Consider the following 15,194-nt stretch of genomic DNA (forward strand, 5'->3'; position numbering starts at 1 on the left):
CAGGGATCCCTAAGACCCATCTTTTCCCTCAGAGATTAAGCATTTACACCACACTGGGGAGCAGGGTACCTCTTTATTGCTCTTAGAGAAGGCTGGTTACAAGTTTCCTGGATGTGAAAGGGGACCAGAAAATTTACAGCATCAGACAGAGGAAAACCAAGGCAGGAATTCAGAGCTCACTGAAGACAAAGCTAGGTTATGATAAGACTATTTCCATTCTGCACCTTACCCGAGCCTGGGGTTCCTGCCCCAGCGTTGGCTTCCATGAAAGCCTCCTTCACCTCAGGATCCTCCTAGCTTCCACAATTCAACAAAGACGCAGCTGGGAAACTTCAGGAGGGCATGAGAGGGAGGGAAGAAGGGGCCCAGGGCCCACTGCTCACCCTGAGGTACCAAGAGCCTGTCCCTCAGCCAGCTGCACCTCCTGAGGAGGGGCCTGGGCATGAGTCAGGCTAAAGAAGGGGCCACTGTGGTCAGCATCTGGTCCTCTGCCAGCAAGTCCCTCAGTTCACCACTGCCGAGCTGGCCATAGTATTCACACCACAGGCTCCAGACCCACGATACAAGTAGTAGTAACCCTGAGGGACAGTGGTAATTGGTGAGGGTGCTTGTGGCTTGGTGAGGGTGCTCAGGTAGAGTAAAGCTGAGGGTCAGGGGCCAACCAGGCAAAACTCACCTCCTCACCCCAGTTACTGCCCCAGCTGTTCTTGATGGCCCAATAAGGAGTGTTGGAGCCTGGTAGCAACATAGAATACAAGGAGTCAGAGGCCCCCAATTTTCCACTTGGAGACATATACACTGCCCCCTTCAAATATCTGCAGTGGGCCTACAGGAACTAGGAAAATAGCAAAGAGCCAATGAGGCCCACTTATCCTCATTGAGACCTCATGCACCTATAAGGCTTGCGGACAGCACTTGTCCAATTGCCTCTAGAATAACCCTTCATTCAACCTCCCACAGCCCAGCTTTCCTATCTACAAAGGCATGGGTCTTTCTCTGAGGCTGGGATTCAGGACAAGGCAATACCCGGAGGTTCTCCTCAGAAGGGCTAAGAAGCTGCTATCTAGCCCCTGACCGTGGCCTGGGGTGGCTGGAAGGATAAGCAGGAGGCCAGTGGAACTCACGGTTGCCATAGCCCACCAGCAGCACAGCATGGTCGATGAGCCAAGGGCTGCAGAGGGGCCTGAGAGGGTGGGCAATCCCATGGCGATAGAACTGAGAAGAAAACAAGGAGCAGAGAGGGGGCCAGCTGGAAGAAGTGAGGGAGGCATAAACAAGAGATGGGGCAGGAGCACAGAGGCCAGGACCTCACCTGCATGCCAAAGGCATTGATGGCAACTGAGATCGGTCCTTTCTGGGCCAGCCAGGCTGCCATCTCTAAGAGGGGAAGGCAGTGTCAGTGGTTACCTGGGCCCAGCAGTATCAACCTGGATCCACCACCCCCGCCCCCACTCACTGCTCTCGTTCTTGCTCAGCTCCACTGAATCATTGATGTAAACTTTTGCCTTCTGTGCTGAGAAGTTGCAGGCCTGAACATAGCCTTTGTAGCTGTAGTCATCCTCTGTCTCCAGCCCTCCTGGGAAATGAGTAGGAGTCTGTTAATCACTCACTCATGTTCTCCCGGACATAAGAGTGACAAGCATCCCATGGACATGAAGTCACATGTTCCTTACATATGCTCAAGGCCCCAGGCCTGAGGATCAGGACTCCACTCCCATCTCTGCCTCCTTGCTGAGGCCTCATCCCAGGCTTCCTGGCACTTTTGCTCTTTGCGGCTTGTCCTGCTCTTACAGTCTACTGCTAATATAGCTCAGACCCTTGTTAGGCTCCTGGTCGGTCTGTCTGTCTGTCTGTCTGTCTGTCTGTCTGTCTCTCTCTCTCTCTTTCTCAATTTTGTTTATTTATTTATTATGTCTTCTGCTTGCATGCCAGCAAAGGGCACCAGATCTCATTCAGGGTGGTTGTGAGCCACCATGTGGTTGCTGGAAATTGAACTCAGGACCTCTGGAAGAACAGTGTTAACAGCCGAGCCATCTCTCCAGCCCCGCTACCCTAATTCTTTAGCTCACCATCCCTCTACCGCTGCAGTCTATGGCTGAATTTAATACCTCTCCTCAGGAGAGAGATGTGCTGCTATCTAGTTTAGCAGCATAGTAAGAACACAGACTTCCAGGAAGTGAAAGCATCAAGACTCACTGGGGCCTTGTCATGCACCAAAATCTTCCATCCATTTTCTCACTGGAGACAATCACAAAAAGCGGGCATTGCATATCTCATTTCACAGCTGAGATAACTGAAGGTCTGACAAAACCGACTTGCTGTACATCTTCAGCCAGAAAGGGTCAACATAAAGACCAGAACCCAGTTCAAACAATGCATACCCAAACTCTTTATGGCTGTGTAGGCATTGGAGGGCATTCCACCCAAGCAGGCCTTGTCCATCTTGTCGCAATCCAAGAGCTCTAGGAGACAGAAGGCTGGTTCCAAGGGGCCCTCTGGACAGGCTGGCCTCAACATCAGGGGGATGGAGCAGGATGCTCACCCTGCTCTGACAGGGAGAGCAGAGTCCCCTGGTTCAGGAACCACTGGCCCTCCACATTGCCTGTGACAGAGAAAGCCCAGCAGGAGCCACACATGCCCTGCAAGACAATGCACATGGTCAAGACTCTACCTTTCTTCAGGGTCCCATGCAGTTTGCCTTCTCACCCCTACTTCTGGGATTCCAACCTGGTCCTTCACTTTAGTGACCGCCCCTTTCTTCCTCCAGTCCCATTCAGGTGGGGCGGGATCATTTATGGACTTGGCTAGACTCATCTTGCTGCCAGGCTTCTTTTGTAAGAGGGGATTCAGGTAGATGGTGTAGAATTCCTCCTCTGTAGGTAGATGTGGACAGGGCAGAGAGGGGTGAATATTTTACGATAGTCCAAATGGGGAGCTTCAGGAGCAGGGCCCAATCTCTTCCAAGTTCTGTGAGGGCTCCGGTCATCATCCCTACCTGTGAGGTCACTGAATTTGGTGATCCCATATTGAGCTGTGCCACGGTCCAAGGCCTCAATCTTCTGTGCTTTTACCATGTTTCTGGTAAAGACAGTCAAGCGCCACTGGGTTTCTGAGGACCAAAGAGAAGGAGAGAGGCTGAACCCAATCACATCACAGTAGGAGAGATAAGTGGAGTTAGTTTTCCCCCAGTGAGAGGTAGACTCTGGACTGAGCTTGAAACTTTTGAGCATGTGAGAGTGTGTGTGTGTAGATCAAAGGACAACCTCTGGTGTCATTCCCCAATCACTTTTGTTTCACAAATGGTCTCTTAAAGGCTTAGAACTTAATCAAGTAGGCTCGGCTAGCTGACCATGAGTCTATTTCTGCCTCCCATTTCACTGCTGTCTCGGCTACCTTGCTGGGCTTCTTTGGTTGAATCTGGGGATTGAACTCATTATCTTCACACTTTCAAGGTGACGGCTTTATTAACTGAGTCACTGCCTTAGTCCCTGAAGCTGTTTGTATGGACAGATCTCTGAGACAGGCAGAATAAGACACGGAGGAAACAGACTTCAAAGTGACAAAGTGAGAGGTCACTTTGGGGGCCCAAACTGGAGCAATGACTTCTTGACTATAAAAGCAGTAACCAAAATGAGACCCAAGGGTGACATGCAGGAGAGGTCATGGAAAAGGCCATGATGTCAGAGGGAATCCAACAGAGAACACCTTGTCTCTGCCTTACTCCACCCTGCCTGGAGGGATGGATGCCCATGGTTTCTGGCCAGGAAGATAAGATGGAAAGAGACAGTCCTCTCTTCCTTGACAAGATGGCTGCTTAGAAAGCTGGATAAGAACTTGGGGATTGGGGGGTCCTTGAGAGACACAAGGTCTTTGTGTCCTTTCCTTCCTCAGTATAGGTTGCTAAGTCTGACTGGGACAGGTACAGTTAAGGCTGAGCCCTACCTTCCCTTGATTCATAAGTCCGGTTATAGGTAATCATGAAGTCCTTGAAGACTGTAGTCATCTTTACAGAAAAGTCCTGGGAAGGCAAAAGGGTGTTTGTTTACAAGGAGTTCAGCCTGATCCAGGACACTAATATAGGGTAAAGGGAAGAGAGAAATAGGGGGCAGCTGGCTCTCCCAGATACAGGCTTCTCACCTGGGGTAGGGGCTCCTCGTTCAGCAGTGGAAGGAATGAGCTGAAAGTCTCGTTTCCATGCTCTGGAAAGGGTTGGAACAGAGAAGTAATCAAGGCTGAATTCTGAGTCAAGTATGGACTGGGCTATCCCAGTTTCCTTGAGCTATCCCAGCACCTGTAGCCTTGATATTCACTGGGCCACAGTCCCTCCTCAGTAGCATGTGTTTTCCTAGCTCATCCAGGATTTGGAAGCTGCAGAGCTGGAGGGAGAGAAGGAACAGTCTGGTGACAGATTGGAACAAGATCCTGGCAAGAACAGCTAGAAGCTCCTCAAAGGAGCGCCCCAGAGAAAGGCAATCACAACTTGGTGGAAGGAGGCCCTGGCCAGCAGCAGACACCCAGAACCCAAATACCCATCCTTTCAGAGCATCTTGATCTCTAACTAGTAACTCAGGGTGGTGTAACCTCTGTCTCGTCACAGGACCCATCATTCCAATTGCTTGCCGGCCTAGGGCCAACAATAGCTGGAACCCCACCACTCACCATGGTTTTATTGGTCACAGGTAGCAGGCACAACAGTGGATCATTGCAAAATGGCTCCTCCATTGTGGCTTCCAGAGAGAAGAGAGAGCCTCGACCCGCCTGGAGGGAGGAGAAGGTGAGGCTGGCACAGCCATCTCCCTTTGCTCCTCTTAGGAGCCTGTAGCTCACCTGTGCTTCCCTACCCAATCTTAGCCTGCACAGGTCCCTTCCTCCACCGTTCAGGCAAACACCCAAAATTTAAGTCAAACTCCACCTTGCATCATCATCCCTGGCCCCGGGCCCCGCGCTCGCTCCCTACAAGTCCTCACCCGGCGGACGCGCCCGCGTACGGCCCCCAGCACGGCCCTCGTCCCCGCAGCACGGCCGTAATTGTACATGTCCAGTGCGAAGCGGGCGGGCGCCAGCAGCTCTGAGGACGACAGATCCCAGGCCTGCTCGTCATCGGCCCAGGGCTTGGCGGGGACCGGGACCAGGACCACTGCCCGGAGCAGCGCCAGCAGCCACAGCATCTGCAGCAGAGGCGCCATGACGAGGGCAAAGCTGGGGCCGGGACTCAGCGACCCACAAACTCGAGGATAACCGACCCGGGGCGGAGCCTGCGCTCAGAGGCCACTGAGTGTCTCCCCACGGCCCTGGACGGCGCCGGAGCGGCCAATGGGCACCGATTCTTGGCGCCTGCGCGCTCGCTTATTTACGCGAGACACGTGGGGCACGTGGGGATGGTGGTGGTGGGGAAGGCTGAGAAATAAAATTAGAATTCACTACTTATTCCATCGTTATCTTAAGCAATGAAAGCCAGATCCCTTTAATCATAGCAGACCTGTGAAGTAGGTATTGTCTAGTTTCACAAGTAAGGAAAGAGAAGTTACAGATGGCTCATGATAAGAGTAGAACTTGAACCCAGGCAATTGGTTCCAGAGCCTGGCTTCGCGGCTTGATCTCTCCTTTGAGGCCCCTATTGTCCTTCACAAGATGATCAGTAACATTACTTCTGGGACCCAAGATGTAGCTCAGTTGATAGAGTGCTTGTCTAGCATGCATAAAGCCCCTGGATTCCATAAGCCTAGCGTGGTGAGGCACTTCTGCAATCCCTGCTTTCTGAAGGAAGAGACAAGAAGATCTGAAGTTCAAGGTCATTCTTGGATACATAGTGAATTTGAGCCTAGACTACACGGGTCTGAGTCCCCCAGTCTCCACGAGCCCATATAACTGACTGTTACAAGGTAACCATAAGAGTAACCAACAAAACAATGTGCACAGGGTGGGATCCTGCACTGTGTTCTAGGGCTGCCAAGGGACAGCATCACAACTGAAAATAGAGGGGGAAAATCTCCAAGTGTAAAAGTGTGTGGGGGAATAAACAAAAGGATCATAGCCCAAGATTCATGCTATGTAAGCCTCAGGTACACTTGGTAAACTGCTTGGATACAAAAATCCAATGGTATCGGAGCAGGGAGGCAGGCATTATCCTCGGCTCATTGGAAGAGGAGCTGTTGCCGGGAGCATTTTTATCTGAACCCTTGCAGTTAAAGCTCTTAAAAATGAATCTTGCCACAGGCAGAAGGGCGTGGCTGCAGCACTTAGGAGACAGAGGCAGGTGGATCTCTCTGAGTTCGAGGCTAGCCTGGTATACAGGGCAAGTTCCAGGACAGCCAGGGCTACATTGAAACCCTGTCTCAAAAAAACCAACCAACCCAACGGGGGGGGGGGAAGGGAGGGAGAGAGAGAGAGACAGAGAGAGACAGAGAGAGAGAGAGAGAGAGAACAAAAAACCAACAACAAAAAAGTAAAAAAAAAAAATAGCCGGGCGTTGGTGGCGCACGCCTTTAATCCTAGCACTCGGGAAGCAGAAGCAGGCGGATCTCTGTGAGTTCGAGGTCAGCCTGGTCTCCAGAGAGAGTGCAAGGATAGGCTCCAAAGCTACACAGAGAAACCCTGTCTCGAAAAACCAAAAAATTTATATATATATATATATATATATATATATATATATATATATAGCTACTGCACTTGGTTGCCCAGAGGTGGAAGGTTAAGACCCTATTGATGAAGACACCATGCATTTCAGACACAGAGCCCAGAGCTTGAAACGACCTGATTGCCTCCTTCCTGAGGACCAAACTTCATGTTATACCAGGAGAATCCATGCAAGAGCTTCCATGGAAGGAAGAAGGGGGGCAACAACAGTCCTATGGTATCTATGCACCACATCAGCAACAAGCATGGCATGATAACCCTAAGGGTGCAGTAGTGACATGTAAACCTTGGTGGTAACCAAAAGCTCTGTAATTAGGCTTAAGACCTACTGAACAAGAGGGAAGCAATGCCTGGTGCTGGAAACTTAGCCAGTTACTTCAGGCTAGGGAAGTCATGGACCTGGGAGGACAACCTGCAACCACTACTTTACTAAGCCATCGACAGTCTAAATATTTGTCCCTATACTTCTCTTTGCAACTAACAGAGACTAATGCAGAAAATCACAACCAATCAAAATGTAGGGTTGTGTAGAGATGTATTCCAAATGGCTACATTTATAACAAGCTCCTTGACCTAAGGCCCAAGGAACATTTTGGAAGAGGGAGTGGAAATATTGTAAGAGTCAGAAGATCAGAGAGTTTTCTGTGAGATTGTATCTTCTAGTAACTTTAGAAACTATACCCATGAAGTCTCACCAACATGACTCCCTAAACACAAGCTGAACAAGGACAATACTAAGAGACACGATAAAATGAACAAGGGAAAGCCCACAAGGCTTCAAACCTACACAAAGTACTACAGGCAACTAAGGAATACTGAGAGTGGGAGAAACAGTCTTTTCTAGGGAACAGCATACTGACTGGTTGTCTAATACCAAGTTATCAGCCCTAAAAACATACTTATAAATAATGTTGCTCAGCCAGGTGTGATATTTAGTCCCAGCACTTGGGAGGCAGAGGTAGGTGGTTCTCTCTGTACATTTGAGGCCAGCCTGGTCTATATAGCCAGTTCCAAGACAGCCAGAGCTGTACAATAGAGAGAAACCCATGTCAAAAATAAACAACAAAACAAACAAAAAGCAAATAACATAATACAGACTAAGCAAGTTGTGCATATGCATAAATGCATGTAATAACAATTAATGATAAAAGATGCTACGAAATTGAAAGAAAGCAAGGAATGGTATATGGGTTTAGAGGGAGGAAAGGGAATGGAGGAATGTTGTAATTATATTATAACCTCAAAAATAGAGGAAATAGGGCTGGAGAGATTAAAATGTAAGTACAATAAAGGTTTCGTTGTGACTTTCTCAAAAAAAAAAATGCAGGAAGCTAGGTGTGAGAGCATGCACTTTTGATCCCAGCACTCAGGAGGCTTAGGCAGGCAGATCGATGTAAGTCTAAGGCCAGCCTGCTCGACAGAGTGGGTTCTAGGCAAGCCAGGGCTACATTGTGAGACACTGTCAAAAAAAAAGTGGGAGAGGGAAGAGATATTGATTTTTTACAGAAATAGAAAGCTTTTAAACACATGAAATGTGAAAATTCAGGGCTGGGGATAGCTCAGTTGGTAAAGTGTTGGCATGGAAAGTTGAAGACCTAAGTTTGATGCCCAGTTCTTATCTAAAAAACTAGGCATGGGCTGGGGAGGCAGAGATAGGTGGATCATTGTTCCTGAGTCTGACTTACTAGCTGAGGTTTAGGCCAATGAGAGACCCTGCCCAAAAACAAAGTGGAGGACTCTTAAAATTGACCTCTGGTCTAAACATATACCCACAACACACACACACACACACACACACACACACACACACACACACACACACACACACACACACTGTGTTCATGGAAGCCGGAGAACCATTTGTGGGAGCCAGCTCTCTCCTTCCACCCACGTAGGTCTAGAGATTAAATTTAGGTCATCAGACTTGACAGCAAATACCTTAACTTGCTCAGCCATCTTACCAGCTCACAAGAAAGAAACTTCATGAATACTTTCCTTTTTTTTTAATGGTTTTTCAAGACAGGGTTTCTCTGTGTAATAGTCTTGGCTGTGCTGGAACTCACTTTGTAGACCAAGCTGGCCTAAACTCACAGGGATCCACCTGCCTCTGCCTCCCTATTGCTGGGATTAAAGGTGTGTGCCACCACTGCCCAGTTTAGAGCATTCTTTTTGGCTGAAAATGTCCAATAACAAAGGACTAATTAAATAAAACATACACACAAAAGAATGCTCTATAACTTTCAAAAGAGTAAAGTAATGGGCTATGGAGAGAGTTCTAGGCAAACCTGGGCCCCACAATAAAAAAGGAAATGAAGCAACTGTATTATATATTGGATACATTCAGTATATATACCTATGTATAGCAAGTATATAATGAACTTGATGCACTTTATTTAAAAAGTGGGGGGGGCAGGGAGAAAATAGTATGACATTCTCCAACTGGTATAGCTATAAATACTTGCACATATTATGCATACGTACATGCTTCCTGTGTACATAGGCTGTTTCTGAAACAATGCCTACAATGGCCACCAGTGGAAGCAAAGTTCCTGAAAGACCCCCGGAGGCTCAGGCCCCCAGGATCTCAGCCCAGGACTGTGGCCACCCCAATCACCATGCGGAGGTGGAAACTTGATGCAAACAGCAAGAGGCTTTACTGCAGTTGTTTCACGAGCTAACCCCCATGTTAGCTCGATCCTTTCATCCATCCACCATGGCAGATGGTTAGGAAAGACATGGAGATCTTATAGGGAAGCGTAAGGGGAGTGTCTAGGGGCACACACAGGCTCAGGATTGGTGTGCCTCCAGGCTTGCTCTGTGTTGATTGGTCAACTAGTTGTTATGGCCCATAGGCCCTCCCAGGGCGGTTGCTTTGCTCTGCACGTCATTGCTGTGCACTTGTCCATAAAGCACACCCAGAGCCATAAAGCATAGCACCACCAGCTAACTTCTGATTGGTTCCTTGCCACAAGGCAGGCATCTGACCTCCTAGTGACCAAGGCAAGGTCAGACAAGCATGTGCTAGGCTGTTATGGCTCCTGAAATGGGGAACTGGTCCCTTCATTCCCTGTCTACTTCTAGGTTTTAAAGACAAAAGTCACAAAATTACATCACAGAATTACTTTCAGTAGGTATGGGTTGGTTTCTGATTGGTTGACATTTGGCAACAATTAGAATTTCTCAAAGTCATATTTTGACATGAAATACGTGTGTATCAATTATTCTCATTGGCCAGTGCTGAGAGGGAACATTCTGTGGTTTCTATGGCTTTGTCTTGTTACTTGCAGGTGGCCTGTTATACATAGATACCAATAGTTTTCAAAACTGTATCCTGGAGACTACAGGGGAGATTTTGGTCTCCCCTGGAGTTTCTTTTGTGGGCAAACAGTTACCAGGAACCAATTACCCAGGAGGCTGGGGTGGGGGGAATCTGGAGTTTCTTTGTGTCATGTGCCAAGTCAGAGGCCTACATGTCCTTTCTGTAGCCTGTCATGGCTACTAAAGCAGGGGGCTGAGTGAGGGTCTAGTCCCTTTATTTATCTCTAGTATGAATAAGAGTTGAATGGGAACTTAAGGCTTTGTCACAGTTATACAATTTCCCCCCAGTGTAAATTATTAGAAGTGAAGCCTTTGAGTTTAGTTTACCCCTTTCAGTTTCATGGGTTTATGTGCATCATGTGTATGCCTAGAGCCTGAGAAAGCCGGAAGTCATTGGATTCCCAACTGAACTGGAGTTACGGGCGGTAGTGGGCTACCTGATGTGGGTGCTAGGACCTGAACTTGGGTCCTGTGGGAGAGTAATGAGCCATCTCTCTAGCCCTGCTTTTTGGCATCTTGCAACAACCTTGTCTGGTTCATCTCTTCCTCTTATTCTCCTCCTCTGGCTCAGGACACCTCGCTGTTCCTGGAGCAGCCTGAGCATTGTTGATTTAGAGCTAGGTCATCAATGACTGTCAGGAAAGTTTTCCCAGGTGTCTAGAGGATTTACTTTTCACCTTCTGCCTTTGCTCAAATTTTGTCTTCTCAGGGAGGCCTGTACTGACCATCTTTATTAAAATATTACTCACCCTTAATTCCCAATCCTTTAATATTTTTCTTTCCCCCCCCACAGTACTCACCACCATCTAACACTATATTATTCCATGTGCTTAGTGACATGTTTATGGTCTGTTTATTGCCAGTGGAATATGAATAAAGAGATCTTTAATTCACTCACTGACGACATCATCATTAATACGGTTAACTTGGCAGGATCTAAGATCACCAAAGAGACAAGCTTCTGGAGATGTGTGATGGCTTATCTAGATTAGATTGAGGGGGGCAATGATAAATGTGGCAGCATCATTCCACAGACAGGGTCCTGGGCTGCATAAAAAGAAGACAGATAGGTCAACCATGGTGGTGCACACCTTTAATCCAAGCACACAGGAGGCAGGGGAGAAGAGTCCAGCTTGGTCTATAAGTTAGTTCTAGGACACCCAGGACTACATAGTGAGACCCTGTCTCAAACAAAGGAAGCAGCAGTGGAGGAGGAGGATGAGGAGGAAGAGGAGAAGGAGGAGGAGGAGGAGGAAGAGGAGGAGGAGGGAGGGAGGGAGGAGGAGGAGGAGGAGGAGGAGGAGGAGGAGGAGGAGAAGAAGAAGAAGAAGAAGAAGAAGAAGAAGAAGAAGAAGAAGAAGAAGAAGAAGAAGAAGAAGAAGAAGAAGAAGAAGCAGCAGCAGCAACAACAGCTTGGTCAGATTCAGCCTTCATCTTTCTCTGTAGATGTAATGTGACCAACCACATCCTGTACCTGTCATCATACCCCCCCCCCCATGATGACTGTATTCCCTGGAACTGAGTGCAAAACAAACAAAAAACAAAACAAAAGAGCCAAGAGGAAAGTAGCAAATACTTGCTAAATACAGAATGTAACAATTGTTATCTTCAAAGAAGGAAATTGAGGATTGGAGGTAGGAAGGAAACTTACTTTTCGTCTTTTATTGTTATTGTTATCATTATTATTGGTTTTTCAAGACAGGGCTTCTCTGTGTAACAGTCTTGGCTGTCCTGAAACTCACTTTGTAGACCAGGCTGGCCTTAAACTCATAGAAATCCACCTGCCTCTGCCTCCTGAGTGATGGGATTAAAGGTGTGCACCACCACCACCTGGCTAGTTTTTATTATTTTTAAGTGTGTGTGTGTGTGTGTGTGTGTGTGTGTGTGTGTGTGTCTGTCTGTCTGTCTGTCTGTCTGTCTGTCTGTCTGTCTGTGTGCATATGCGCAGGTGCCAGATGATGCCAGGGGTGTCAGATGCTGGAATTACAGATGGTGGCAAGCTGCCTGGTGTGATGCTGGGAGTTGAACTTAAGTCCTTTGGAAGAGCAGTACATGTTCTTAATCACTAGGCTCTCTCTCCAGCCCCAGAAACTTACTTTTCAGTACACAGTTTGATATACCAAGTGCTTTTATTAACAGGCAAAAATCTAGTAAAGAATGTTTTAAGCTTGCAGCTGTTAATTTCAGAGCTGTAGTGCTTAAGTATTATTCTATTGAGAGCCTAAACAAGAGTGATTTGGAGCTGTAATCAGACAATTAATATAGTAAGATAGTGACACTAAATTGAATTGTTTTAAAAATTACAACTTGCTCTGTCTGACCTATGTTATAATGAACTCCAAGGAACCATTTGATAAGGGATTTTGGTTGTATTGTATAGCTAGCACTGTTGACATACATGGAATACCAGGCTTGAGGAATCCTTTTATCTAGACTGCTAAGACAAAGACTCTCAGTCCTTTGTAGAAATATCCATAGTTGTTCTAAAGCCATTGAGAGGTCTGTGTGAGTGTCTGGGTGTTTGGGAGGAAGGGGTTTGGGGACACTTGGCCCCTTAGCGGGTAACAGGAGTATTCCCAGGAGCTATTAAAGACTGACTGCTGCCCCTTGTGAACATGGATGATTGGTAGAAGGCTTTCTGGGCCCGGATCAGATTTCGAACCCGCCGCTGCTGCTGGAGCCAGTAGAGCATCTCCACTTTGTCCTGCTTCATCTTGTCTAGATAGCGCCGCCCCTTGAAGGTCACTGGCTCCCCAAAGACTGACTCTATCTTTTTCAGTAAGGTAATCAAAGAAGACTCCATTAGATTGAGCTTCCTTTGGATATAGCTACGGGACTGATTTTCCTCCAGAAATCGACTCAGAATCAAATCAGACTTTTGGAAGAAGCGATTGGGGTCAGAGGCTTGACGTTCAAACCACTCCAGTCTCGCTAGCAACAGCTCCCGCTTCTGAATGGGCTTCAGGACCCGCTCCCAGGCCCTGATTAAGGCTGGTAGCTGCTGCAGGCGTGCCTTGGAGCTGTACTTAATGACCATGTCCAGCCGGCTCTGGACAGGGACTTCCAGTGCGTCCCACAGTCGTTCTAGACGCTGCTGCAGGTTTAGGATGCTGGCTTTCCCAGGTCCTCTATCACTGAAGATAAAACTGTCCTCTAACACTGAGCTCCAATTCCACTCTCCTGGCACAAAGTCTGGTTCTTCATCTTCCAACAGGGGTGGAGGGTGCTGAATCTCCAGGGACCGTTTCACAGGGGCGGGTATCTCCACAGGAACCTCTTCTTCATGAATTTGGAAGATGACATGGAGGAAATCAGTCTCCTGAGTGTCGAGGTACTTTAAGTAGTCTTCCGCAGACAAAGAGGTATTCCACCAGTTCACCCATACACCCTTGTTTGGTCGCTTTTCCCAGCTTTTGCGCATTTGGACGACTGTGGGAGAAGGTTTCTTTTCAGGGAGCAACTGCTGCATGCTTGTTCTTCTGGGGTAAAATCCAACCAGATCTTTATTGATCGGGGTTTGTTTATCTTGGTTTAGAAAAGTTGAAAACAAGTAGTTGGACCAATCTCTATCTGCTGAGGGCTCAACCTGGGGTCCTTCATCAAAAGATAAGTGACTATGAGAGACTCGGGTCATCAATTCCTTGTATATCTCTTTGGTGCTATTGCCAGTGAGAAGATCAGCATCCATTTCTTCGATGGCTTTGCAATCCAGCTCCCCAGTCAGATGGTTGTACAGAACTCCAGCCCCCTCAACATGGAAAGTGTCATAAAAGTATCTGTCTGAGAGTTGCACAGTAGCTACTTGTACCACGACCTGATTTTGTAGCTTGACAGTAATAGTCACTGGCTGTGGGTAAAGTGGAGTGATTCTTGGGGGGTGAAGATACCACTTCCCCAAGGCTTCTTCATCCTGCAGGCTCTTCAGCATTTGGCGCAGGTTCTCTATGTGTTGCTGGGCAGTTAGGTGCCTGGTAAGGACCCCGAGGAGTGGGGGCAGGCCCATGCCCAATTCCATGGGTGGGTAGTGAGCCCACTCCATTCCCATGCTCTTTGTCTTCTGCTTCAGATCCTTAGCCACCATTTCCTCAAACAGCAGTGGTTTTCTCTCTGGAGCCAAGACCAGTGGAGTGAGGGGATGAGGGGAGAGAGGGGGCAGGCCCAACTCATCTGCCAGATTCCACCCCTCACGAAGACAGGGCATGGACTGGCCCCTGGGGAGCCTGGGGTAGATTGGGGAAGTGGGGAAGGGGGAAATCTCACTGCCGCCAGGAGAATGGCTAGGCAGTGGTGTCATCGCTGAGGGAGTAACTTCAACTTCTTTTTCCTTCTTCGTGCAGGGCACCAAGAGGAGCTGCTTTATACCCTTCAGCTGGGGGATGGATTTTAACTCCTTTACTGGATCAGGTTCCGGCTCACTGGAGAAATCATATGGACGGCTGAGTTGGACAAGGTAGGTCAGGTTTAGGCTAGAGCAAGGCACTTGGTCCAAGCCGGTATTGTGAGGCCAGGGGATTGGACAGAGTTTGAAAGTCCCAGGGGGGCAGGCTGGGGGTCGCAGCTTGGAAATGCTCCCCGGGGTCTGCTCTAAATTCAGCAATGTCTGAAAATCAGCCAGCAGGAAGCGATAAACATCAGGACTGGTGAGGAAAATTGTGCAATCCCTGGCAAGGTTGACTACCAACCGGCTGAGGATGGCTGCTTCAGTGAAGACCTTTCTAGTGGGCGGCAGGATCACCAGCAGGTGCAGGTAGCGTATGAAGAGCTGCTCACTGCAGATCAGCACGTAGGACTCCAGCCTCTTCCGCAGCTTCTGGTTGTTCTCATAGTTCAAAATAGGTTCAGTAGGAGGTTCCTGCCAGCTGCACTTCAGTTCCTCTAGGATAACCCGGGTGAGACGGAGTCGATCCTTGGGAGTCACCCGCGCCGCCCGCCCACTGCCTGCCAGCCGCTTGGACACCAGGCGGCACAGCTGCCCCACTTTTAGCTTCGCCAACGGGATGGATTGCAAAGGCGAGAACTTCTGCGGGGGGCCCTTTGGAGGCTCTGGAGGCGTCGTCACCTTCCGGGGGAAGAGCGACAGTGGACTCAGCAACCGGTGGTAAATCGGACTGAGGTCAGGCTCTTGATTATTTAAATCCATCCTTTCGCCGGCGGCTCCCGCTGAGCCGGCAGAGGACGCCAAATGGTTACTAAGGAAACCAGAGCCAATGGCATCAATACGCCTGCGCAGCCGGTAGCCC

The 15,194-nt window shown here is 48.5% G+C and overlaps 2 protein-coding genes across 5 annotated transcripts; both read right to left on the reverse strand.

Annotated features, from left to right (window-relative positions):
* Positions 1-54: 54 nt before the first annotated feature.
* On the reverse strand, positions 55-5,248 carry Ctsf (cathepsin F). Of its 4 annotated transcripts, none has more exons than XM_035442039.1 (14): positions 4,968-5,248; positions 4,660-4,758; positions 4,292-4,376; positions 4,138-4,199; positions 3,943-4,018; positions 2,996-3,109; positions 2,728-2,873; positions 2,543-2,639; positions 2,382-2,462; positions 1,457-1,576; positions 1,313-1,377; positions 1,076-1,215; positions 677-735; positions 55-578 (listed from the first exon to the last, which is right to left on the reverse strand). In XM_035442039.1, the coding sequence occupies exons 1-13, from the start codon at positions 5,184-5,186 to the stop codon at positions 690-692; spliced, it is 1,350 nt and encodes a 449-aa protein (XP_035297930.1). In that variant the 5' UTR covers positions 5,187-5,248; the 3' UTR covers positions 55-578; positions 677-689. The 4 variants fall into 4 exon arrangements, 3 of the variants coding, with proteins under 3 accessions (XP_035297930.1, XP_027264457.1, XP_027264459.1); XM_027408656.2 differs by having other exon boundaries at positions 1,125-1,215; positions 4,968-5,247; XR_004769049.1 differs by having other exon boundaries at positions 508-578; positions 1,027-1,215.
* Positions 5,249-11,969: 6,721 nt separating this feature from the next.
* Ccdc87 (coiled-coil domain containing 87) lies at positions 11,970-15,152 on the reverse strand. The gene has a single exon (XM_027408660.2). The coding sequence runs from the start codon at positions 15,092-15,094 to the stop codon at positions 12,509-12,511; it is 2,586 nt and encodes an 861-aa protein (XP_027264461.1). The 5' UTR covers positions 15,095-15,152; the 3' UTR covers positions 11,970-12,508.
* Between the last annotated feature and the right edge of the window lie 42 nt (positions 15,153-15,194).

This window comes from Cricetulus griseus, chromosome 3, assembly GCF_003668045.3.
Source record: "Cricetulus griseus strain 17A/GY chromosome 3, alternate assembly CriGri-PICRH-1.0, whole genome shotgun sequence".
Taxonomy (NCBI): domain Eukaryota; kingdom Metazoa; phylum Chordata; class Mammalia; order Rodentia; family Cricetidae; genus Cricetulus; species Cricetulus griseus.